This window comes from Capra hircus, unplaced genomic scaffold (genome assembly GCF_001704415.2).
Source record: "Capra hircus breed San Clemente unplaced genomic scaffold, ASM170441v1, whole genome shotgun sequence".
In the NCBI taxonomy this organism is placed as follows: Eukaryota; Metazoa; Chordata; class Mammalia; order Artiodactyla; family Bovidae; genus Capra; species Capra hircus.
The window spans coordinates 27,622-52,815 of record NW_017189602.1 but is presented as its reverse complement, the minus strand read 5'-3'; the positions used below and the strand labels follow the sequence as shown (position 1 = coordinate 52,815).

Genomic DNA, 25,194 nt, shown 5'->3' with positions numbered 1-25,194 from the left:
TTTTTTTTTTCTTTAATATTGTATTTTTGAGAATCTAACCTCCACTCTAGATTTTTGATCTTTGCTTTTTGGTATTTGTTATCAATTTTGTAGCTTTCAGAACCCAAACTTCAGTACCCATTTTTACTTGGAAGTGAGATTACTGGCTTGATTGCTCTCTCCCCCTTTGGACTCTCCTTTTTCTCCACCAGGTCATCTTTATCTCCTCCCTCCTCCTTCTCATCTCTACCCAACTCTGTGAATCTCATTGTGTGTTCCAGGATGTGGAGAACACTTAGAGAGCTTATTACTGGCTAGATCTGTTTCTCTCCTTTTGATTCCCCTTTTTATCCTCCTGGCCACCTCTGTCTCCTTCCTCCCTTTTCTCTTCTCTGTGTAATTCCATGAACATCTCTGAGGGATCCAGACTGAGGGAAGCACATAGGGAACTGATTACTGGCTAGCTTGCTCTCTCCCCTTTTGATTCCCCCTCTTCTCCTCCTGGTCACCTCTATCTTCCTCCTTCTTCTTCTTTTCTCCATGTAACTCTGTGTACCTCTCTGGGTGTCCCTCACTGTGGAAAAACTTTTCATCATAAATCTAACTGTCTTACCATCGGCGCTATATAGATGGAGAAGTCTTGAGGCTTCTGTAAGAATAAGACTGAAATCCAGAAGCAGAAGGCTTAAGTTCAAATCCTGAGAACACCATAGAACTTCTGACTCCAGGAAAATTTAATCAATAGGTGCTCATCAAAAGCCTCCATACCTACACTGAAACCAAGCACACTCAAGGGCCAAAAAGTTCCAGAGCAAGACATACCATGCAAATTCTCCAGCAAAACAGGAACACAGCCATGAGCTTCAATATACAGGCTGCCCAAAGTCACACCAAACCCACTGACATCTCAAAACTCATTACTTTACACTCTTGCGCTCCAGAGAGAAGAAATCCAGCTCCATCCACCAGAACACCGACACAAGCTTCCCTAGCCAGGAAACCTTGACAAGCCACTCATCCAACCCCATCCACAGTGATGAACCTCCACAATAAAGAGGAACCACAAACCACCGGGATATGGAAAGGCCACCTCAAACACAGCAATATAAGCAAGTTAAAAAGGTAGAGAAATACCCAGCAGGTAAAGGAACAAGATAAATGCCCATCAAACCAAACAAAAGAGGAAGAGATAGGGAATCTACCTGATAAAGAATTCCAAATAATGATAGTGAAAATGATCCAAAATCTTGAAAACAAAATGGAGTTACAGATAAATAACCTAACTGTGAAGAAGGCTGAGCACCGAAGAATTGATGCTTTTGAACTGTGGTGTTGGAGAAGACTCTTGAGAGTCCCTTGGACTGCAAGCAGATCCAACCAGTTCATTCTGAAGGAGATCAACCCCGGGATTTCTTTGGAAGGAATGATGCTAAAGCTGAAATTCCAGTACTTTGGTCACCTCATGTGAAGAGTTGACTCATTGGAAAAGACTCTGATGCTGGGAGGGATTGGGGGCAGGAGGAGAAGGGGACGACCGAGGATGAGATGGCCGGATGGCATCACGGACTCGATGGATGCGAGTCTGAGTGAACTCCAGGAGTCGGTGATGGACAGGGAGGCCTGGCATGCTGCGATTCATGGGGTCACAAAGAGTCGGACACGAGTGAGCGACTGAACTGAACTGAACTAACCTGGAGACAAGGATCGAGAAGATGCAAGAAAGCTTTAACAAGGACCTAGAAGAAATAAAAAAGAGTCAATGTATAATGAATAATGCAATAAATGACATCAAAAACACTCTGGAGGGATCCAAGAGTAGAATAATGGAGGCAGAAGATAGGAATAGTGAGGTAGAAGATAGAATGGTAGAAATAAATGAAACAGAGAAAAAATAATTAAAAGAAATGAGGACTACCTCAGAGACCTCTGGGACAATGTTAAATGCCCCAACATTCAAATCATAGGAGTCCCAGAAGAAGAAGACAAAAAGAAAGACCATGAGAAAATACTTGAGGAGATAATAGTTGAAAACTTCCCTAAAATGGGGAAGGAAATAATCACCCAAGTCCAAGAAACCCAGAGAGTCTCAAACAAGATAAACCCAAGGCAAAACACCCCAAGACACATATTAATCAAATTAACAAAGATCCAATACAAAGAATAAATATTAAAAAGCAGCAAGGGAAAAACAACAAATAACACACAAGGGGATTCCCATTAGGATACCAGCTGATCTTTCAATAGAAACTCTTCAGGCCAGAATGGAATGGCAGGACATACTTGAAGTGATGAAAGAAAATAACCTACAGCCCAGATTAGTGTACCGAGCAAGGATCTCATTCAAATATGAAGGAGAAATCAAAAGCTTTAAAGACAAGCAAAAGCTGAGAGAATTCAGCACCACCAAACCAGCTCTCCAACAAATGCTAAAGGATCTTCTCTAGACAGGAAACACAGAAAGGGTGTATAAACTCAAACCCATGGCAACGGGATCATGCTGCTGCTGCTGCTGCTGCGTCCCTTCAGCCGTGTCTGACTCTGTGTGACCCCATAGACGACAGCCCACCACGCCCCGCCATCCCTGGGATTTTCCAGGCAAGAACACTGGAGTGGGTTGCCATTTCCTTCTCTAATGCATGAAAGTGAAAAGTGAAAGTGAAGTCGCTCAGTCGTATCCAACTCTTAGTGACCCCATGGACTGCAGCCCTCCAGGCTTCTCCATCCATGGGATTTTCCAGGTAAGACTACTGGAGTGGGGTGCCATTACCTTCTCTGCAACGGGATCATACTTATCAATAATTACCTTAAACATAAATGGGTTGAATGCCCCAACCAAAAGACAAAGACTGGCTGAATGGATACAAAAACAAGACACATATATGTTGTCTACAAGAGACCCACCTCAAAACAAGGGACACATACAGACTGAAAGTGAAGGGCTGGAAAAAGATATTCCACACAAATGGTGACCAAAAGAAAGCAGGAATAGCAATATTCATCTCAGATAAAATAGACTTTAAAACAAAGGCTGTGAAAGAGACAAAGGACACTACATAATGATCAAAGGATCAATCCAAGAAGAAGAAGTAACAATTATGAATATATATATGCACCCAACATAGGAGCACTGCAATATGTAAGACAAATGCTAACATGTATGAAAGGGGAAATTAACAATAACACAATAATAGTGGGAGACTTTAATACCCCACTCACACCTATGGATAGATGAACTAAACAGAAAATTAATAAGGAAACACAAACTTTAAATGATACAATAGACCAGTTAGACCCAACTGCTATCTATAGGACACTTCACCCCAAAACAATGAATTTCATCTTTTTCTCAAGTGCACACGGAAACTTCTCCAGGACAGATCACATAAATCTAGCCTTGGCAAGTTCAAAAAAACTGAAATCATTCCAAGCATCTTTTGTGACCACAATGCAGTAAGATTAGATGTCAATTACAGGAGAACAACTATTAAAAATTCCAACATATGGAGGCTGAACAACACTGGCTGAATAACCAACAAATCACAGAAGAAATAAAAAAAGAAATCAAAATATGCATAGAAACAAATGAAAATGAAAACACAACAACCCAAAACCTATGGGACACTGAAAAAGCAGTGCTAAGGGGAAACTTTGTAGTTATACAGGCATACCTCAAGAAACAAGAAAAAAGTCAAATAAATAACCTAACTCTATACCTAAAGCAACTAGAAAAGGAAGAAATGGAGAACCCCAGGGTTAGTAGAAGGAAAGAAATCTTAAAAATGAGGGCAGAAATAAATGCAAAAGAAACAAAAGAGACCATAGCAAAAATCAACAAAGCCAAAAGCTGGTTCTTTGAGAAGATAAATAAAATTGACAAACCATTAGCCAGACTCATCAAGAAACAAAGGGAGAAAAATCAAATTAACAAAATTAGAAATGAAAATGGAGAGATCATGAGACAACACAGAAATACAAAGGATAATAAGAGACTATTATCAGCAACTATATGCCTATAAAATGGACAACTCAGAAGAAATGGACAAATTCTTAGAAAAGTACAACTTTCCAAAACTGAACCAGGAAGAAATGGAAAATCTTAACAGACCAATCAGAAGCACCAAAACTGAAACTGTAATCAGAACTCCTCCAGCAAACAACAGACCGGGACCAGATGGCTTCAAAGCTGAATTCTACCAAAAATGTAGAGAAGAGCTAACATGTAGCCATGAAGAGATTCCCCACATCCAAGGTAAGAGAAACCCAAGTAAGACGGTAGGTGTTGCAAGAGGGCATCAGAGGGCAGAAACACTGAAACAATAATCACAGAAAACTAGTCAATCTAGTCACACTAGGACCACAGCCTTGTCTAACTTAATGAAACTAAGCCATGCCCGTGGGACTACCCAAGACAGGCGGGTCATGGTGGAGAGGTCTGACAGAAAGTGGTCCACTGGAGAAGGGAATGGCAAACCACTTCAGTATTCTTGCCTTGAGAACCCCATAAATAGTATGAAAAGGCAAAATTATAGGATACTGAAAGAGAAGCTCCCCAGGTCAGTAGGTGCCCAATATGCTACTGGAGATCAGTGGAGAAATAACTCCAGAAAGAATGAAGGGATGGAGCCAAAGCAAAAACAATACCCAGCTGTGAATGTGACTGGGGATAGAAACAAGGTCCGATGCTGTAAAGAGCAATATTGCATAGGAACATGGAATGTCAGGTCCATGAATCAAGGCAAATTGGAAGTGGTCAAACGAGATGGCAAGAGTGAACGTCGACATTCTAGAAATCAGTGACTAAAATGGACTGGAATGGGTGAATTTAACTCAGATGACCACTATATCTACTACTGTGGGCAGGAATCCGTCAGAAGAAATGAAGTAGCCATCATGGTCAACAAAAGAATCCGAAATGCAGTACTTATATGCAATCTCAAAAACGACAGATGATCTCTGTTCACTTCCAAGGCAAACGATTCAATATCACAATAATCCAAGTCTATGCCCCAACCAGTAACGCTGAAGGAGCTGGAGTTGAACAGTTCTGTGAAGACCTACAAGACCTTTTAGAACTAACACCCAAAAAAGATGTCCTTTTCATTATAGGGGACTGGAATGCAAAAGTAGGAAGTCAAGAAACACCTGGAGTAACAGGTAAAATTGGCTTTGGAATATGGAATGAAGCGGGGCAAAGACTAATACAGTTTTGCCAAGAAAATGCACTGGTCATAGCAAACATCCTCTTCCAACAACACAAGAGAAGGCTCTACACAAGGACATCACCAGATGGTCAACACTGAAATCAGATTGATTACATCCTTTTCAGCCAAAGATGGAGAAGCTCTATACAGTCAACAAAAACAAGGCCAGGAACTGACTGTGGCTCAGATCATGAACTCCTTATTGCCAAATTCAGACTTAAATTGAAGAAAGTAGGGAAAACCACTAGACCATTCAGGTGTGACCTAAATCAAATCCCTTATGATTATACAGTGGAAGTGAGAAATAGATTTAAGGGACTAGATCTGATAGATAGAGTGCCTGATGAACTATGGAATGAGGTTCGTGAGATTGTACAGGAGACAGGGATCAAGACCATCCCCCTGGAAAAGAAATGCAAAAAAGCAAAATGCCTGTCTGGGGAGGCCTTAAAAATAGCTGTGAAAAGAAGGGAGTGAAAGGCAAAGGATAAAAGGAAAGATGTAAGCATCTGAATGCAGAATTCCAAAGAATAGCAAGAAGAGATAAGAAAGCCTTCTTCAGTGATCAATGCAAAGAAATAGAGGAAAAGAACAGACTGGGAAAGACTAGAGATCTCTTCAAGAAAATTAGCGATACCAAGGGAACATTTCATGCAAAGATGGGCTCAATAAAGGACAGAAATGGTATGGACCTAAAAAAAGCAGAAGATATTAAGAAAAGGTGACAAGAATACACAGAAGAACTCTACAAAAAAGATCTTCATGACTCGGATAATCATGATGGTGTGATCACTCATCTAGAGCCAGATATACTGGAATGTGAAGTCAAGTTGGCCTTAGAAAACATCACTATGAACAAAGCCAATGGAGGTGATGGAATTCCAGTTCAGCTGTTTCAAATCCTGAAAGATGATCCTGTGAAAGTGCTGCACTCAATATGCCAGCAAATTTGGAAAACTCAGCAGTGGCCACAGGACTGGAAAAGGTCAGTTTTCATTCCAATCCCAAAGAAAGGCAATGCCAAAGAATGCTCAAACTACCGCACAATTGCACTCATCTCGCACACTAGTAAAGTAATGCTGAAAATTATCCAAGTAAGGCTTCAGCAATACATGAACCGTGAACTTCCAGATGTTAAAGCTGGTTTTAGAAAAGGCAGAGGAACCAGAGATCAAATTGCCAACATCTTCTGGATCATGGAAAAAGGAAGAGAGTTCTAGAAAAACATCTATTTCTGCTTTATTGTCTATGCCAAAGCCTTTGACTGTGTGGATCACAATAAACTGTGGAAAATTCTGAGAGAGATGGGAATACCAGACCACCTGACTTGCCTCTTGAGAAACCTATATGCAGGTCAGGAAGCAACAGTTAGAACTGGACATGGAACAACAGACTCGTTCCAAATAGGAAAAGGAGTATGTCAACGCTGTATATTGTCACCCTGCTTATTTAACTTATATGCAGAGTACAACATGAGAAATTCTGGGCTGGAAGAAGCACAAGCTGGAATCAAGATTGCTGGGAGAAATATCAATAACCTCAGATATGCAGATGACACCACTCTTATGGCAGAAAGTGAAGAGGAACTAAAAAGCCTCTTGATGAAAGTGAAAGAGGAGAGTGAAAAAGTTGGCTTAAAGCTCAACATTCAGAAAACGAAGATCATGGCATCCAGTCCCATCACTTCATGGGAAATAGATGGGGAAACAGTGGAAACAGTGTCAGACTTTATGTTTTGGGGCTCCAAAATCACTGCAGATGGTGACTGCAGCCATAAAATTAAAAGACGCTTACTCTTTGGAAGAAAAGTTATGACCAACCCAGATAAAATATTGAAAAGCAGAGACATTACTTTGCCGACTAAGGTCCGTCTAGTCAAGGCTATGGTTTTTCCAGTGGTCATGTATGGATGTGAGAGTTGGACTGTGAAGAAAGCTGAGCATGGGAGAATTGATGCTTTTGAACTGTGATGTTGGAGAAGACTCTTGAGGGTCCCTTGGACTGCGAGGAGATCCACCCAGTCCATTCTGAAGGAGATCAGTCCTGGGTTTTCTTTGGAAGGAATGATGCTAAAGCTGAAACTCCAGTACTTTAGCCACCTCATGCAAAGAGTTGACTCATTGGAAAAGACTCTGATGCTGGGAAGGATTGGGGGCAGGAGGAGAAGGGGGCAAAGAGGATGAGGTGGCTGGATGGCATCATTGACTCAATGCAGGTGAGTCTGGGTGAACTTCAGGAGTTGGTGATGGACAGGGAGGCCTGGCATGCTGCAGTTCATGGGGTCGCAAAGAGTCGGACACCACTGAGTGACTGAACTGAACTGAACAGGTTTCCTACTCAAATTCTTCCAGAAAATTTCATAGGAAGGTAATCTTCCAAACTCATCCTATGAGGCCACCATCATCCTATATGAAAATCTGACAAGGATGCCACAAAAAAAAAAAAAAAAACCAGAGGCAAATATCACTGATGAACATAGATGCAAAACTCCTTAACAAAATTCTAGCAAACAGAATCCAACAGCATATTTAAAAGATCATATAAAATGACCAAATGGGCTTTATCCCAGGGATGCAAGGATTCTTCAATATCCACAAATGAATCAATGTAATATACCACATTAACAAATTGAAAAATAAATGCCATATGATTATCTCAATAGATGCAGAGAAAGCCTTTGACAAAATTCAACATCCTTTTATGATAAATACCCTTAAGAAAGCAGAAATAGAAAGAACATAGCTCAACATAATAAAAAGTATATATGACAAACCCACAGCAAACATTATCCTCAAAAGGGAAAAATTGAAAGCACTTCCCCTAAAGTCAGGAACAAAACAAGGGTGCCCACCCTCACCACTACTATTCAACAGAGTTTTGGAAGTTTTGGCCACAGCAATCAGACCAGAAAAAGAAATAAAAGGAATCTGGATTGGAAAAGAAGAAGTAAAACTCTCACTATTTGCAGATGACATAATCCTCTACATAGAAAACCCTAAAGACTCCACCAGAAAAATACTAGAGCTAATCAATGAATATAATAAAGTTGCAGGATATAAAATCAGCACACAGAAATCCCTTGCATTCCTATGCACTAACAATGAGAAAACAGAAAGAGAAATTAAGGAAACAATTCCATTCACCATTGCAATGAAAAGAATAAAATACTTAGGAATATATCTACCTAAGGAAACAAAAGACCTATATATAGAGAACTACAAAACATTGGTGAAAGAAATCAAAGAGGACACAAATAGATGGAGAAATATACCATGTTCATCAATCAGAAGAATCAATATTATGAAAATGAGTATACTACTCAAAGCAATCTACAGATTCAATGCAATCTCTATCAAGCTACCAATGGTATTTTTCACAGAGCTAGAACAAATAATTTCACAATTTGTATGGAAATACAAAAAACCTCGAATAGCCAAAGCAATCTTGAGAAAGAAGAATGGAACTGGAGGAATCAACCTGCCTGACTTCAGGCTCTACTACAAAGCCACAGTCATCAAGACAGTATGGCACTGGCACAAAGACAGAAATATAGATCAATGGAATAAGATAGAAAGCCCAGAGATAAATCCACACACCTATGGACACCTTATCTTTGACAAAGGAGGCATGAATATACAATGGATTAAAGACAATCTCTGTAACAAGTGGTGCTGGGAAAACTGGTCAACCACTTTTAAAAGAATGAAACTAGACTAACACCATACACAAAAACATACTCAAAATGGATTAAAGATCTAAACATAAGACCAGAAACTATAAAACTCCTAGAGGAAAACATAGGCAAAACATTCTCCGGCATAAATCACAGCAGTATCTTCTATGACCCAACTCCAAGAATATTGGAAATAAAAACAAAAATAAAGAAATGGGACCTAATTAAGCTCAAAAGCTTCTGCACAACAAAGGAAACTATAAGCAAGGTGAAAAGACAGCCTTCAGAATGGGAGAAAATAATAGCAAATGAAGCAACTGACAAAGAATTAATCTCAAAAATATACAAGCAACTCCTGCAGCTCAATTCCAGAGAAATAAATGACCGAATCAAAAAATGTTCCAAAGAACTAAACAGACATTTCTCCAAAGAAGACACACAGATGGCTAACAAACACATGAAAAGATGCTCAACATCACTCATTATCAGAGAAATGCAAATCAAAACCACAATGAGGTACCATTTCACACCAGTCAGAATGGCTGCTATCCAAAAGTTTACAAGCAATAAATGCTGGAGAGGGTATGGTGAAAAGGGAACCCTCTTACACTGTTGTTGGGAATGCAAACTAGTACAGCCACTATGGAGAACAGTGTGGAGATTCCTTAAAAAACTGGAAATAGAACTGCCATATGACCCAGCAATTCCACTACTGGGCATGCACACAGAGGAAACCAGAATTGAAAGAGACATGTGTACCCCAATGCTCATCACAGCACTGTTTATAATAGCCAGGACATGGAAGCAACCTAGCTGTCCATCAGCAGATGAATGGATAAGAAAGCTGTGGTACATATACACAATGGAGTATTACTCAGCCATTCAAAAGAATACATTGAATTAATTCTAATGAGGTGGATGAAACTGGAGCCTATTATACAGAGTGAAGTAAGCCAGAAAGAAAAACACCAATACAGTATACTAATGCATATATATGGAATTTAGAAAGATGGTAATGATAACCCTGTATGCAAGACAGCAAAAGAGACACAGATGCATAGAACAGTCTTTTGGACTCTGTGGGAGAGGGCGAGGGTGGGATGATTTGGGAGAATGGCATTGAAACATGTATATACATGTTTCATGTCAGACATGACTGAGCAACTAAGCAGCAGCACAGCAGAGCACAGCACAGCATAGTGTATACAACGGGCTTTCCAGGTGTTGCTAGTGGTAAAGAACCCGCCTGCCAATGTAAGAGATGTGGATTCAATAGCTAGGTTGGGAAGATCCCCTGGAGGGGGTGGGCATGGCAACACACCACAGTATTCCAGTCTGGAGAATCCCAGAATGGAGAATCCCTTGTGAAACTTGTATATGTGAAACAAATCGCCAGTCCAGGTTCAATGCATGATACAGGGTGCTCGGGGCTGGTGCACTGGGATGACCCAGAGGGATGGGATGAGGAGGAAGGTGGGAGGGGGGGTTCAAGATGGGGAACACATGTACACCCATGGTGGATTCATGTCAATGTATGGCAAAACCAATACAATATTATAAAGTAATTAGCTTCCAATTAAAATAAATAAATTTATACATTTTAAAAGAAGAAACATGTATATTACCATATGTAAAATAGATGACCAGTGCAAGTTCAATGCATCAAGCAGGGCACTCAAAACCAGTGCTCTGGACAATTGAGAGGGATGGAGTGGGAAAAGAGGTAGGAGGGGGGTTCAGGATGGGGGGACACACATGTACACCCATGGCTGACTTATGTTGATGCATGGCAAATACCACCACAATATTGAAAAATAACTATCCTTCAATTAAAATAAATAATTTTTAAATAAATAAATAAATAAAAATAAAAATCACACACACACACACACACACACACACACACACACACACACACAAATCCACATCAGATCAAGGGTCATCTCCTCCAGGACTCCCCACTTTGAAGAGATAGTTCTTTCGCATGATCTTGTGGCCCTGTATCCTGTGACATCACAGCCTGCATATGACATACACACCCTGTGTGCATGCATGCTAAGTCACTTCAGTCGTGTCCAACGCTGTGTGACAGTATGGACTGCAGCCTGCCAGACTCCTCTGTCCATGGGATTCTCCAGACTGGAATACTGGGGTGGGTTGCCATGCCTGGCCCCTCCAGGGGATCTTCCCAACCTAGCTATTGAATCCACATCTCTTACATTGGCAGGCGGGTTCTTTACCACTAGCAACACCTGGAAAGCCCGTTGTATACACTATGCTGTGCTGTGCTCTGCTGTGCTGCTGCTTAGTTGCTCAGTCATGTCTGATTCTGCAACTCCACGGACTGCAGCCTGCCAGGCTCCTCTGTCCATGAGGATTCTCCAGGCAAGAATACTGGAATGGGTTTCCATGTCCTCCTCCAGGGGATCTTCCCAACCCAGGGATTGAACCCAGGTCTCCCACATTACAGATGGATTCTTTACTGTCTGAGCCACCTGGAAAGCCCAAGAATACTGGAAAGGGTAGCCTATCCCTTCTCCAGGGGATCTTCCTGACCCAGGAATCAAACCTGGTTCTCCTGCATTACAAGCAGATTCTTCAGCAGCTGAGCTACCAGAGAAGCCCCATTACATAACCTAGTGATTGGATATTTAAGTGTCTGTCTCTCCCTTTAGATTTCCAAATCTTAAGGCAGGGACTGTGACTGTCTAAATGCTCATGCTTAACACAAAGCTTTCTGTCACATAGATCTCCAACACGCTTTTGTTGAAGCAATTAATCATCCTTGCTACCTCTCTCTCCTTCATCCCCTATGGCCTGCCCTTCCTCAAGTCCTACCCACATCAAAATACTCCTCCAATGCATTGATTACTCTCCATCTTTGACCACTCTGCTTCAAGCCACCATCCTCTATCGGGTGGACCTACCTAACAGCCTTCTAATTGTCTAAACTACTTTAACCCCAGCAATCTAGTTCCCATACAAGAGCCAGAGGGGTTTTTCTAAAATGGACATCTCATCATGTCACTCACTAGCCAGAAAGTCTTTAGTGGTACCCATTAAAAGCAGCTCAATAGAAAGCTTGAGGGATATTCAAAATCTTAATTTTAGTAAGAGAAATTCCTACAAACTTATACCCCAGGATGATTTAACCTCTAAAACACATAAAAACTACTACAGGGCTGTAAGGTGCCTCCTTAACATTTAATAAAGATAAATAGTTCTTCAGTATCTAGAGCTAACTCATTTTCTCTGCCTTCTATGCTTAATAATGTCTCAAACTTTTTGATTCAAATTTGATAGAATATTTGATGTAATGGAGAAATAAAGGATTAAAAGTCTTTTCATAATATTTGTACTCAGGAGCTCATGTGTCACCATGGTGAGATTATGCTGTCAGGATATGACATAGAGTGATTATGAAGTCATAGGCCCCTAAAACAAGCTGAGTCATGTTAAATCCAGCAGTTTCCTTGAGAGAGGAAACAGGACAACAAGGTCCTGGACATGAATCTCTTCATTTATGTCCTCCTTTTATCAATTTGGACAAATAGTTGTTTAGATAGAAATGAAAGCAATGGATCTGCTACTGCAGGTATGTCCCTAACCTTAAAACCTAGAAATTATGATCTATTATTTTAAATATATTCAAGTACTTAATTAGACAAGCTAGCTGTGTGTAAGAAATCTGCTGTTTATTCTACTTTACTATGAGTAGGTCTTCGAGAATTTCTAGGACAACATCTGAAAATTCTACTTCTGTGTAAAAATTCCAAACATAGAAACATGAAGAGTACAGCCATATTGTCCCCTTTCATTCCCCTTCCCCACCCAATCCACCAACCCCTGCCCCTCCCCCACCAGCCATACCAGAAAATTTTATGTGAATGAATCTAGCATGGTACCTAACACATAGTAGGTTTCAAGAACTGTGTTTTCTTGTCCCATCCCTTTTTCCACCATACACATTCACACACACATCAACACTCAAGTGCATTCACACATTCAAATACCTAGGTAATGGGTTGAACAAGCCACGATGTGGGGTAACCTAGGTAATTATACTGATTAACCAAAGACAGCTCCCAGGTTTGGCTTGTAGACTGTGGCTGGCTGGGAAGGTGATAGAGGGAGGAAAATGACAGTGAACACTTATCATGCTTAAAGAAATAATTGATGATGAGATTTGACTTGGATCTACAGTAACAAACCCCCATCAAAATGGAAGCAAACTTGGTTACCAAGCACATGTTCTGATGATACATTTTCTTTCAAAGTAACTACACGTGCCGAATTCAAGCAGACCAAACTGGAGGAATTAAAGCGACGTCTACTCATTGTTGTAATTGGTGCCCTCATCACTGGCTATATTGTCACGTGTTCCTGCTTTCTTCACTATAGCTGTGATAGCGAGGAAGCCCATAACGCAGCCAAGTAAGTCTTACACCTTTGAATAAAAGTACAAGGTTGGGGGGAGGTGCGCGTTCTTCACTATACTCTATAACTGTGAGACTGAGGAAGTCCCCAAAGCAGCAACATTAAGTCTTACACCTTTGAACTAAAAATACAAAGTGGCGGGGTGCAGGGGTGAGGTGAGGAGGTGGGTGAGCACTCGCATGAGCGACTGTACCTGCACATGCATGCGCACACACACGCAAGCGGGTTCACTGTTGTTTTGTTACTTAACATTAACCTTAGACTTCAAAAGAGCTCCCAACATCTTGTGGGTTGGATATGTTCACTTAAATGAAGCTCTTAAATTATCTCAAGTACATTATCAACTTTAGCCAAAACTATCTCCTATTCAGGGTTCAGTTGAGCCCCAGGCTGCTAATTTCATTGTAAGTTGAGTCTATGAAAAGAGGGAATGACTATCTAAATAAGACAGAATCAAAATCTTCTCGGGAGAAGGAGTTGGGTCTCTGCATTCCAAAGATAGTAATGCGTTTTGGATAATCTATCACTTTGAGATGTAATAACATGAGCAATTTTTAACTGTATTCAGTGATTCTAGTCCCTGCCTTTAATATAGGAGGATTAGGCTGGCACTTGATATACTGGGTCTCTAAAAATTTCCCATTCCAAGGACTGGTGACTGAAATATACCACTGTTCTATTCCTTCAGTTTTAGAGTAATCTCGTGAGGATTAATACGTATGGTTACAAAACTTGATGGTGTAAATATGACAGGAAAACAATGAATTTGGTCTAAAGACTTTTTTATGTGACAGGTTGTGACATTTGTGCCTCAGTTGCATATCAAGTTGTGGCTTTTTTATAAAAAGTTTAATTTCTGGAATAGATAAATTCTCTCCCTCTCAACAGTAGATTTGAAACAAGTTTGTGTCATTGCATATATAGACTATATGGCTATTCATTGTGGTTGAAACAGCAAAATTAAGAAAAAGAAAAAGCATTCAACATGGTTCAAATCTGTAACCTAAGTCATAGTTTTCACCACACTCCAATTCTTACTGTGTTCAATTTTCCTGCTAGAGCCAAAAAAAGACCAGAAGTCTAAATTGACACAATAGCCCATATTTTCTGGTAACAGCAATCTTACTCTTCTGATTTAAATAGTCATATTCCAAGTCCTCTGTATTTTCAGGGTCAAGAAAGAAGATATGACCATCAAGGCATCCAGATCATCTAAAATATCATTTACTGACTCCAAGTCACTGACTGCTGGTCCGGGCGATCCAGAAAAACAATCCATGGTATCCAGAAGAGATAAGTCATCTGGGCCCTCAAGTCCACGAGAAGTTCCTTCAAGTACAGAAAAGTTAGTCAGGCCCTCGAGTCAAAAAAAAACATCCAAGCCATCAGCTCCCAAAAAAGTGTTAGGATCACCTCCCCAGGAAAAGCTGCATAGAACACGCAGTCCAAAAAAGGCACATAGGCAGGCTCATGCCCATAAGCTAGTCGGTCAGGTCAGTCCATCCTACCCAAAGAAGGTCATCAAGCCAACTTGGCCATCAAGTCTACAGTGTCGGGTCAAGCCAACCAAAACTCCTCTACCCTATCCAAAGAATCAAAGCTTCTCTGAGCAATCAAGTGTAGATAAACTGACCAAATGCCAGAGATATCTTAAACTAAAATACCCAGCTAGTGCAGGTAGGGCAGAAATATTATCTAGAACTCAACCAGTGAAGTTTTGTCGATGCTACAAGGAAAAATGCCTTGTTTGCACAGCTGTTTCTGAGCCATTCATCACTCATATTTCAGAAGCAAATATAAAGCATGTTCCAGTTCCACTTTTTTCACGTGAATTGAAGCACTTTTACAAGTCATATAAAAAGAAACAATCCAAATACAACACACTGTATGTCAACATGAGTGACAGTGATATCACAACATATAACAGTGATGATGAGAGTGACAGGGAGGTGACTATACTCTGCAATATAAAATGCAAGGAAGACATCTATAAAAACTCCCAAAATAATTAAGGGATCAAAAAAAAAAAAGACCACCCATGCAGAAGAAGCAAACTTCTATGAACTATTATATGCTCACCATATTTAAGAACCTGGTAGAGGAAAACTCTACTTGGTATCACTATTGAGATTAGACCTATATCCATCTCAAGGCAATTTACTTGAAAAATAGTAAATAAATGTGTGACATAACTGATTTTGTCATCATTATTATTGTATTTTAGAGGTATAAATCTCTTTGGGAGGTATCTTAGATCTACTTGCGCAAATTCTGGGAGATGATGAGGGACAGGGAAACCCGGTGTGCTGCAGTCCATGGGGTCGCAAAGAGTTGGACACAACTTGACTGAACAACAATGTAGATCTGGTCAGTTGGATGGGCTTCCCAGCTGGTGCAGTGGTAAAGAATCCACCTGCCAATGGAAGAGATGTGGGTTTGATCCCTGGATCAGGAAGATCCTTTGGAGGAGGAAATAGCAACCCACTCCAGTACTCTTGCCTGGGAACTTCCATGGACAGAGGAGACTGAAGGGCTACAGTCGATGGGGTCGAAAAGAGTTGGACACAGGTACACGGTTAAATGGGAACCATAGTCTCACACACACACACAAATATAGAAAGGTATTGCAAGATGGGTACCCTAGGCTCCTCTTTCCCTTGGATTAGCCCTCAATTGAAGTTTCAACCCAAATATTTTTTTAAATTTTGACATAGTGTCCTCACAGTTTAAGACTGTCTTTCTGTGGTGCCCAGTGTGTGGCGGAAATGGCTCTGTGTGCTTGGTTCTGGCTGCACTGGGGAAATTCCTGATAGTCATTTCCTTTTTAAAAAAATATTTATTTGACCATGCCAGTTCTTAGTTGTGGCATGCAAACTCTTGGCTGCAGCATGTGATTCTCTGACCAGGGATAGAACCCAGGCCCCCTGCATTGGGAGTGTGGAGTTTTAGCCACTGGACCACCAGGGAAGTCCCAATACTCATTTCTAATACCACTGCCTCTGATGACTGCTACCAAAGTAAGGGTCCAGGCTCCAGCCCCACTCTCAAGGTTTTTGATTCTTTATGTTACCCTTCAAGTTGATAAAAAAGAGTTTGCCCTGTTGTGCATTCTCAGAATGACCCAGATAGAGGTCGGATATCTACCCATTTTTTTCACAGGGTACCTTCTTACTTAGAATCAGGAGGGCTGGGAGGCCAGGGGAAAACCTTGGAGTTATATTTTCTATCTTCCTCACTGATGAGAGGTTATCCCTGCCCACTTCCAAGAGCATGGTTCAGAAAAACAGACAAAATCCTGGAGTCCCAGCCTATATCCTAGTACAATGAGGTCAGTCCCCTGTCACATCCAGCAGGATCAGTTAAATTCCATAGCTAGCATAAATTGAGTGTGTACTACTTGCCAGACATTGTACTAGTCCCTTTATGTCAGGGAGATCTGAAGGCCACCCTCCCCTCAATTTTACTGATTTAGCAAAAGGACTCACAAGACTCAAAAGCAGATTATAGTCACGGCTGAGATTTATTAGAGCAAAAATAGACAAACCAAGAGCAACAGGAAAAAAGATGTATTTTCAGGTGAATCAGAGAGGTTGGGCATGCGCTTTTGAGTACTTGTCCCTCTGGGGCCACCTAGGACATGCTCTCTTCTTTAGCAATAAACTAGAGGCATGTGTGCAACATGGCTCTGCCCAGGGAAGCCTCAGCATCTGAGGCTTTTATTGAGAACAGGTCCCATAGGTACATCATGCTCCATGACCAGACATGGCAAGTGAAACTCAGGATCCCAACAATGACACCAGATGCACATTATCGATGTTGATGTTTGTGCAAAGCAATCAGGTGAACAAAACATGATCATCAATCAATTAACAATAGAACATTCCCCCAGGGTTGACCAATAGTCAAATCATGGTTTCCAGTTCCCTTGACATACAAGGACCGAACAACCAGACCTGCAGTGTTAACACTTTCCTCACATTTCACATATTTTATTTAATTCCCAACAGTCCCCTATTATATGGACTACCATATGAGTTAACTGATGCTCTGTAACATATAGTAAGATCACATCTAGCAATTGATTGAATCAAGATATGAATCTATGATTGACTTAAGTTCAAATTTTCATTATGCTGTACTGCCTTCTCACTTCCAGTTTCTGGGGTATCTGTTTATTCTTAGATCACCCAGTCCACTGGTATCAGCAAAATCCTTACTTGACTTTTAATCAATCTGGACCATCCTCCTAACTTACCAGGAGTATATAAATATGTCTTGAGTTCATTCAGATCTGACTTCCCCATAACCTCTGCCTCTACTGGTAGTATCCTGGTGGGGTCTATAAGGTCATCATGAAATTCACAGATGGCATGATATATAAAAATTTTAAGAGGCGGAAAATGCATTTGAAAAGCATTGTGGTAGCTACAGACTTGATTTCCTACTGGTATTACACTTTGTGTAAAGATAAACTGTAAAGGGTTAGAACTGTTCTGGGATAGCCTGGTCTTTTAAAAATTCCCAAATAGAAACAAAAGCTCTGATCAAATTTTTATGGTTTAGTATGAAAAATATTTCAAACAAAAAAGTAGGAGTATGAATGAATGCCCATATAAACATTGCTCAGATTCAACAATTATCATTACATGGCCAATGTTGTTTCATTTAAACTACTATCCATTGCCCTCCCATTTATATCTCCAAAAAATAATAAATTTTAAAAATACATAAACACAATACTCCATGGGGTCACAAAGAGTCGGATATGACTGAGTGACTGAACTGAACTGAAACACAATACTATTATCTCATATAAAACTTAATAATAATTCCTTAATATAAATTATCCAGTCAGTATGCAAATATCCTCCATTCGCCTCATTTTTTTTAATGGTTGCTTTGTTCAGATGATGTTAACCAACATTTGACAGCATTTCAGTCTAAATTTTTTAAAAATTAAAATTTCATTGGGTAATCTGGCTTCATATTGTAAGATGATTTTGGAGTTTATCTGAGCTATCAGTACCCTGGAAAATAGACAACGTCAAAACTGCATAGTTTTTCAGCTTAAATTCAACCGAAGTCTTGGTAGGCAAAGCCAAATGATCTAAGCTCTCTTCTCTTTATCATTCTTAAGCTAAAGACTTGTAATACTTTAAAGGCTGGGAATATTAATATCTAATAAAAAGGACTAACTGCCAGTGACAACCAATGATAATGACATGTTAAACACAAGCTATGAGCATGAGTATGTATGTTGCTTTTTAAACCACACTTAATTATAGAGTAGGAGTCTACAGAATATTTAAAACTCATTCAACGTGAAAAATTCTAGGTGCATTAGTATGGGGCTTCACACATAAAACCAATATAAAATATGTAAAAAAAAAAGTACTCTGAGTTAGAGAAGAAATTTTGCAAAAAAAAAAATAATAATAATAATAATTTTTTTTACCAGTCAAAGCTTCCACAAGTTAATACCTAAAATAACTCATCTCACTTCAAAGGATAGTTTTTGGCACTTCTTGTAAATGTCCTTGTTTAAGTAAGAGGGCTCTGAATCTCTATTTCCTAGCCTTATTGCAGCATTGTCTTACCTGTCATGATAGCTTTCTTCTTTCTTGCTCCCGTTTTATATTTCCCAGTTCAGCAAGTGTCAGGGCTGTATCTCAGTCAGTCCTTGGCGTCCTTACATTTTCGTCCACCAGGGGTCGCTGTGAAGCCAGTTTCAAACGTGGTCCTTCCCTCTAAGACTATCAGCGCTGTTTTCCTTTAATCCGCATTCCTTATCTTCATCTCCAAAACTCATACCTTGTTCCTGTCTATGGAACTAAAATCGTTAGTTCTTCAGTCATGTCCAACTCTTCCTGACTCCGTGGACTGTAGCCCACCTTGCTTCTCTATCTACGGAATTCTCCAGGCAAGAATACTGGAGTAGGCAGTCATTCCTTTCTCTAGGGCATCTTCCAGACCCAGGGATCCAACTCAGATCTCCAGCACTGCAGGCAGATTCTTTACCATCTGTACTACCAGGGAAGCTCTGGGCTCACAGAGAGTCGGACACGACTGAGTGACTAACAACGATAACAATGGGACTGAAATTAATTATATTTTGCTCCTTTTATTCAGTAAGTTCAGTTCAGTTCAGTTGCTCAGACCTGTCCAACTCTTTGCGACCCCTTGGTCTGCAGCATGCCAGGCTTGCCTGTCCACCACCGAATCCAGGAGCTTACTCAAACTCATGTCCATCAAATGGGTGATTCCATCCCATCATCTCATTCTCTGTCGTCCCCTTCTTCTCCAGCCTTCAATCTTTCCTATCATCAGAGTCTTTTCATGAGTCAGTTCTTCGCATCAGGTGGCCAACCTACTGGAGCTTCACCTTCAGTATTAGTCCTTCCAAGGAATATTCAGGACTGACTTCCTTTAGGATTGATTGGTTAGATCTCCTTGACTGGTTGACTCTCACTTTATTCAATAAAGTGCTTTCTAAAAACCTATCAATTTAAAAAAAAGTGCAAAAATGCAGATTTCAAACATTTCCAACATATACATGAAATTTTATAAGCATGGAAGTACACAACATTGTAAATCAACTTTACTTCAATAAAATTTTTAAAAATTAAACTTTTAAAATTAAAAAAATAAGAAATGATATAAACAATGGAATATTACTCAGCTATAAAAGGAATGCATTTGAGTCAGTTCTAATGAGGTGGATGAACCTTGAGTTTATTATACAGAGTGAAGTAAGTCAGAAAGAGAAAGACAAATACTGTATAGTAACACATACATGTGGAATCTAGAAAGATGGTATTGATGATCCTACGTGCAGGGCAGCAAAGGAAACACAGATGTAAAGAACAGACTTTTGGACTCAGTGGGAAAAGGAGAGGGTGGGATGATTTGAGAGAACAGCATTGAAACATATATATTACCATATGTAAAATAGATAGCCAGTGTGAGTTTGAAGTATGAGGCAGGGCCAGGGCACCCAAAGCAGGTGCTCTGTGACAACCTGGAAGGATGGGGTGGGGTGGGGGATGGGAGGGGGGTTCAGGAGGGAAGGGACACAAGTATACCTATGGCTGATTCATGTTGACGTATGACAAAAACCATCACAATATTGTAAAGTAATTATTCTCCAATTAAAATAAATACATAAAAATTTTTAAAAAGAAATTATATAAACATGTAGCTGAAAAGTATACTTTGAGATCCTCTCTTCTACCTCCTGTGGAGAGAGGGGGCTCTGAAGAGCTGAAGGAATGCTCATGCAGCTAAAAGACGACGTTTTACTGGGCTAACAGGGTTGAGGATGCTAGCTCGCGGTGGCATGTGCCTGGTTGGCAGATCTTTAAGTGGCCACAGAGAAGTGATACACCAGATAAGGGATATTTAAAAGTTTCCAGTTTTATCGACTCTCAAAATCCTCCAGTCCCTGCCACATCGTGAAATTCCTAAGAATTAGAAGCAACAAAGGAAGGGAACTAGAAGTAAGAAGAAAGCTTTCTGAGAGCTTCAGTCAAATATCTCCTTAAAGGCAACCTATATAAACCCTCAATTATTCCTCTGCTGTTGCAACCTTATAAAACAAGGGTTAATCATGATTAATTAGCTTTGCAATTATATATATAATACACAGAAAAGGCCATCTTTGAAATAAGCAAGAGCTAATAATAGTTTACATCTAAGAACTTTGAGGTAGTGCTACTTGAGAATAATTCTACTTAGAATTATTCCCTGATGTGCCTGAATCAAAATAACACATTGAAAAGACAGCTGAAGGAGATGAAGAAATAAATTGCTATAAATCTGTTGTATATAATTATTTTACTTTAAAAAGTAAGATACAGGAACTATATAGTTATTGTTCTCTGAATGGTAGAAATTTGTTGATAATAAAAAAATCTGTAGATATCTTCTGTCATCAAACTATTCCCTTAGTTACCAATTTTCCTAGCAAAATGAGCTATTTTTAAATCCATATTAAAATTACATAAAGGCTGGGAATGTAAGCTGGTACAGCCACTGTGGAAAAAGTAAGGCAGTTCTTCAGAAAACTAAAAATAGAATTACCATATGATCCAGCAATCTCACTCTTGGGCTTATATCTGGACAAAATCAAAATTCCAAAAGGTACATATATCCTTATGTTCACAGCAGCATTATTCACAATAGCCAAGACATGAAAATCGATCTAAATGTCCACAACATAAGAGTGGATAAAGATGTGGTCCATATGTATAATGGAATACTACTCAGTCATAAAAAGAATGAAATAATGTCATTTGCAGCAACATGGATGCAACTAGAGATTATCGTACTAAGTGAAATAAGTTAGAAAGAGAAAGGCAAATACCATATGATATCACTTATATGTAGAATCTAAAATATGAAACAAATAAACCTATCTATGAAACAAACTGATGGACATGGAAAACAGATTGGTGGTTGCCAAGGGAGAGGGGATTGAGGGGTGGGGGTTAGCAGATGTAAGTGTTTATATATATAATGGATAAGCAACAAGGTCTTACTGTATAGCACAGAGATATATCATATGGTAAACCAAAATGGAAAAGAATACATTAAAAATGAATGTGTGTATATATATATATGTAAAACTGAATCACTTTGCTATACAGCAGTAATTAACACATTGCAAATCAACTATACTACAATTTAATTTTTTTTTTTTAGAATTACCAAAAGGCAGGTAATCACAAAGAGGAAAAGAAGAAACAAAGGCTTATGCTAATGAATGGCTGGAATAATTAGCCCTGAAAAGACTGAATGGACTTTATCTATCATATCTACACCTTCTCTGCCAGTTTACAAAATAAAAAAAATCAGTGTCCAGTTGTGGGACTTACCTGGTGTTCCAGTGGCTAAGACTCTGCACTCACAATGCAGGGACCCTGGCTTTGATCCTTGGTCAGGGAACTGGATCCCACATGTGGCAACTAAGAGTTCACATGCTGCTAAAGATCCTGCACATGCAACAAAGATCCCATGTGCCACAACTGAGACCAAGCACAGCCAAATAAATAAGTAAAAATATCCAATTGTGTGGCTGCGAATCAGACAATAGAACGTGACTGACACCAAACGTTCATAGCAGACCTATTTACAATAGCTAAGATATGGAAACAATCCAAGTGCCCGTCAATAAACTATTTGCTTAAGAATAAGTGGTATATATATATATATATATTCGATGAAATATTACTCTGGCATAAAAATGAATGAAATAACACCATCTGGCAGCAACATGGATGGACCTACATGTTATCATACTAAGTGAACTAAGAAAGAGGAAGACAATATCATATGATGTCACCTACATGGAGGATCTAAAAACTGATACAAATGAACTTATTTACAAAACAGACACAGATTCACAGATATACAAAGCAAACCTATGATTACCAAAGGAGAAAGGAAGGAGGGGGGGATTAGGAGTTTGGGATTAGCTAATACAAATTACTATACATAAAACAGATATTATAAGGGTTAAAGTAGAGCACAAGGAATTATACCCAATATCTTATAAGAACCAATAATGGAAAAGAATCTGAAAATATATATATATATATATATTTAATATATCAGTGAACTTGCTGTACACCTGAAATTAATACAAAGTTGTAAATCAAGTATACTTCAATTTAAAAAAAAAAGAATGTGATTGAGCTACTTACCTTCAATTTCCACGTTTATATAAATAAAAAAGTACCCACAGCAAAATGAAATAAAATTCTAAAGTACCAAAGGACTAATGGAAGATATTATAAATTAGTACCAATGAAGGTATGAAGGTAGCCAACTCTTGATATTTGCTCAAAAAGGACTATATCACTGTTATGTAAACAAGTTTATTTCATAAACCTTAGTTTCACTGAACGAACAGTGAAGAGAAAGTGAAATTGTCAAATAAAGGTTTATGGTTTTAAAGATTTTCTCATCATGTTTAATGGGAAACAACTAAAATGTCATGAAAACAGTGCAGTAGGGAAACATTTACTATTTGTCTTTCAGATCATATAATTTTTCTTCAAAATCTGCACATATTCTTGTGATATTTTCAAAAGTAGGTCCTGAAATAGATTTGACTCATCTGTAGATCCTAGAGGAGACACTCCTTAGGATCCAGATTTAAATTCAGCAGCAGGTTTTTCTAGTTCTCTAGTTACATTCTTTTGCAACTCCCACTACATCTTGGTCAAGTAAGTCTCCAAGTTGTTATTTGAAGGACGTGGAATTGAGATAGAAAACACTACATTTGCTCTCAGAGTAAGATTTCTAGAAAGGAAGAAAGTCACTCAGTTGTGTCTGACTCTAGGCTCCTGGGATTTTCCAGGCAAGAATACTGGAGTGGGTTGCCATTTCCTTCTCCAGGGGATCTTCCTGAGCCAGGGATCAAATCTGGGTCTCACATACTGCAGGCAGACTCTTTACCATCTGAGCCACCAGGGAAGCCCAGAGTAAGATTTCTATTGAGCACTAAACTACTATTGAAATTTCCAACACAAAGGGGTTCCAGGACTGGCCTCATGGTAAGAGGGCTGAGTCAAGATCTGTTCTGCTGTTTCTCCACCACAAGTTGGATGCTGATATCTACCAGCCTCTCATTAGTCTTGTTTATTTCATTTGCCAATGACTTTCTAATATCTAGTTCCACTAGGTAGAGTGGCTTATATTTTTCCAATCTGCTGTATTAGAATCTTCTTGAAAAGTTTTCAGCTAGGAGAGTTCAGATTTCAAGTCTCTAATTTTGAGTTCCATCTGACTTCTTATTGAAGCATATTTCTTCTCTCCTAACTGCTCCTTGAGATGCTGCTTGTATTTTCATAGATAATAATTCCTGTCAAAGAACTTGATTTTTTGCATTCAGGTGCTGACATTCTGAAGATGTAGCTTTCAGCGCTGCTGAAAGATCATCAGTCTGACTTGTGAGTTGACATAATTTCTTATTTCAATCCTGTACCTCATCGTCTAAGTTAGTATGATAACATGACGTGGACTCCAGTGAAGCCTCTGACGTAGACTGCATTTTTAGGGTATCAGCCAGTTTTTGCTGAAATTGTCTCACAACTGCTTTGGTGATCTGCATCATCAGATTTCTGCAGCTGCCACCACCAGAGGTCCCAGGCCACCCGGGCTCCCAGTCCAGACTTTCCCCGGGCAGTTCGAGCCCCAGCAGAAAAATAAAGTTTTCTATGCTGATCTCTTGAGGTTACTTACAGGAAAAAATAAGAACATACAGCAAGTCATGTAAAAAACTAAAATGGTGGGGGGTAAGCTATTTCAGGAGCCATATACCAATTACTAGACTCATGGATTGTCAGAAAATCAATCTTGGCTACTAAACACTAATTCAAGCTACTTTTCTTTTCTCATTACTGTTATATGCATGAAATCATGTAAGTCTGATACAGATTTATTATGTTCTAGAACTTTCAACCACTTTTATGCTGTAGCCAGCCTCCCAAGAACACCTCCCCCGTTCATTAACTAGGTACTGGATGTTGGACTGGAGGGAAAAAAATATTTTTTCATGACCATAACATCCCATGGGTCCTCCACATATGTCAGATTTTGTGATTTAGTTTAGTGGTTTTTCAAGGGCAGCTGGTGTCACGTGATGTGGCCAATATTAAAAAGAAAAGAAAAGAAAACAATTGATGTTTCGGCCAACCAGCTTGCAGTAATTTATCATGGTAGCCCTTGAAACTAATACATTTGGGTGAAGTCTGTGGTTGCCTTAAAAATAGCTAAGACCAAATAAGGGGGAAATAATAGGGGAGTGTTAAGGAGGAAGTGTCCTTTCACACCTCATCCCCACAGGAAAAGCAGTGACTAATCTGATTGTACAGAGTTAAACTGCATCAGGCCACACATCAT

General features: G+C 39.4%; 1 protein-coding gene across 1 annotated transcript; it reads left to right on the top strand.

Annotated features, from left to right (window-relative positions):
• Positions 1-12,316: 12,316 nt before the first annotated feature.
• LOC102176107 (uncharacterized protein CXorf66 homolog) lies at positions 12,317-15,483 on the top strand. The gene is made up of 3 exons (XM_005700437.2): positions 12,317-12,448; positions 13,131-13,287; positions 14,462-15,483. The coding sequence occupies exons 1-3, from the start codon at positions 12,361-12,363 to the stop codon at positions 15,300-15,302; spliced, it is 1,086 nt and encodes a 361-aa protein (XP_005700494.1). The 5' UTR covers positions 12,317-12,360; the 3' UTR covers positions 15,303-15,483.
• The last annotated feature ends 9,711 nt before the right edge of the window (positions 15,484-25,194 follow it).

Coding starts and splice junctions, on each gene's coding strand:
- LOC102176107 (XM_005700437.2), top strand. CDS start 12,361: ATGAATCTCTTCATTTATGTCCTCCTTTTATCAATTTGGACAAATAGT. Junction 12,449..13,130: donor CAATGGATCTGCTACTGCAG/GTATGTCCCTAA, acceptor TTTCTTTCAAAG/TAACTACACGTGCCGAATTC. Junction 13,288..14,461: donor GAAGCCCATAACGCAGCCAA/GTAAGTCTTACA, acceptor CTGTATTTTCAG/GGTCAAGAAAGAAGATATGA.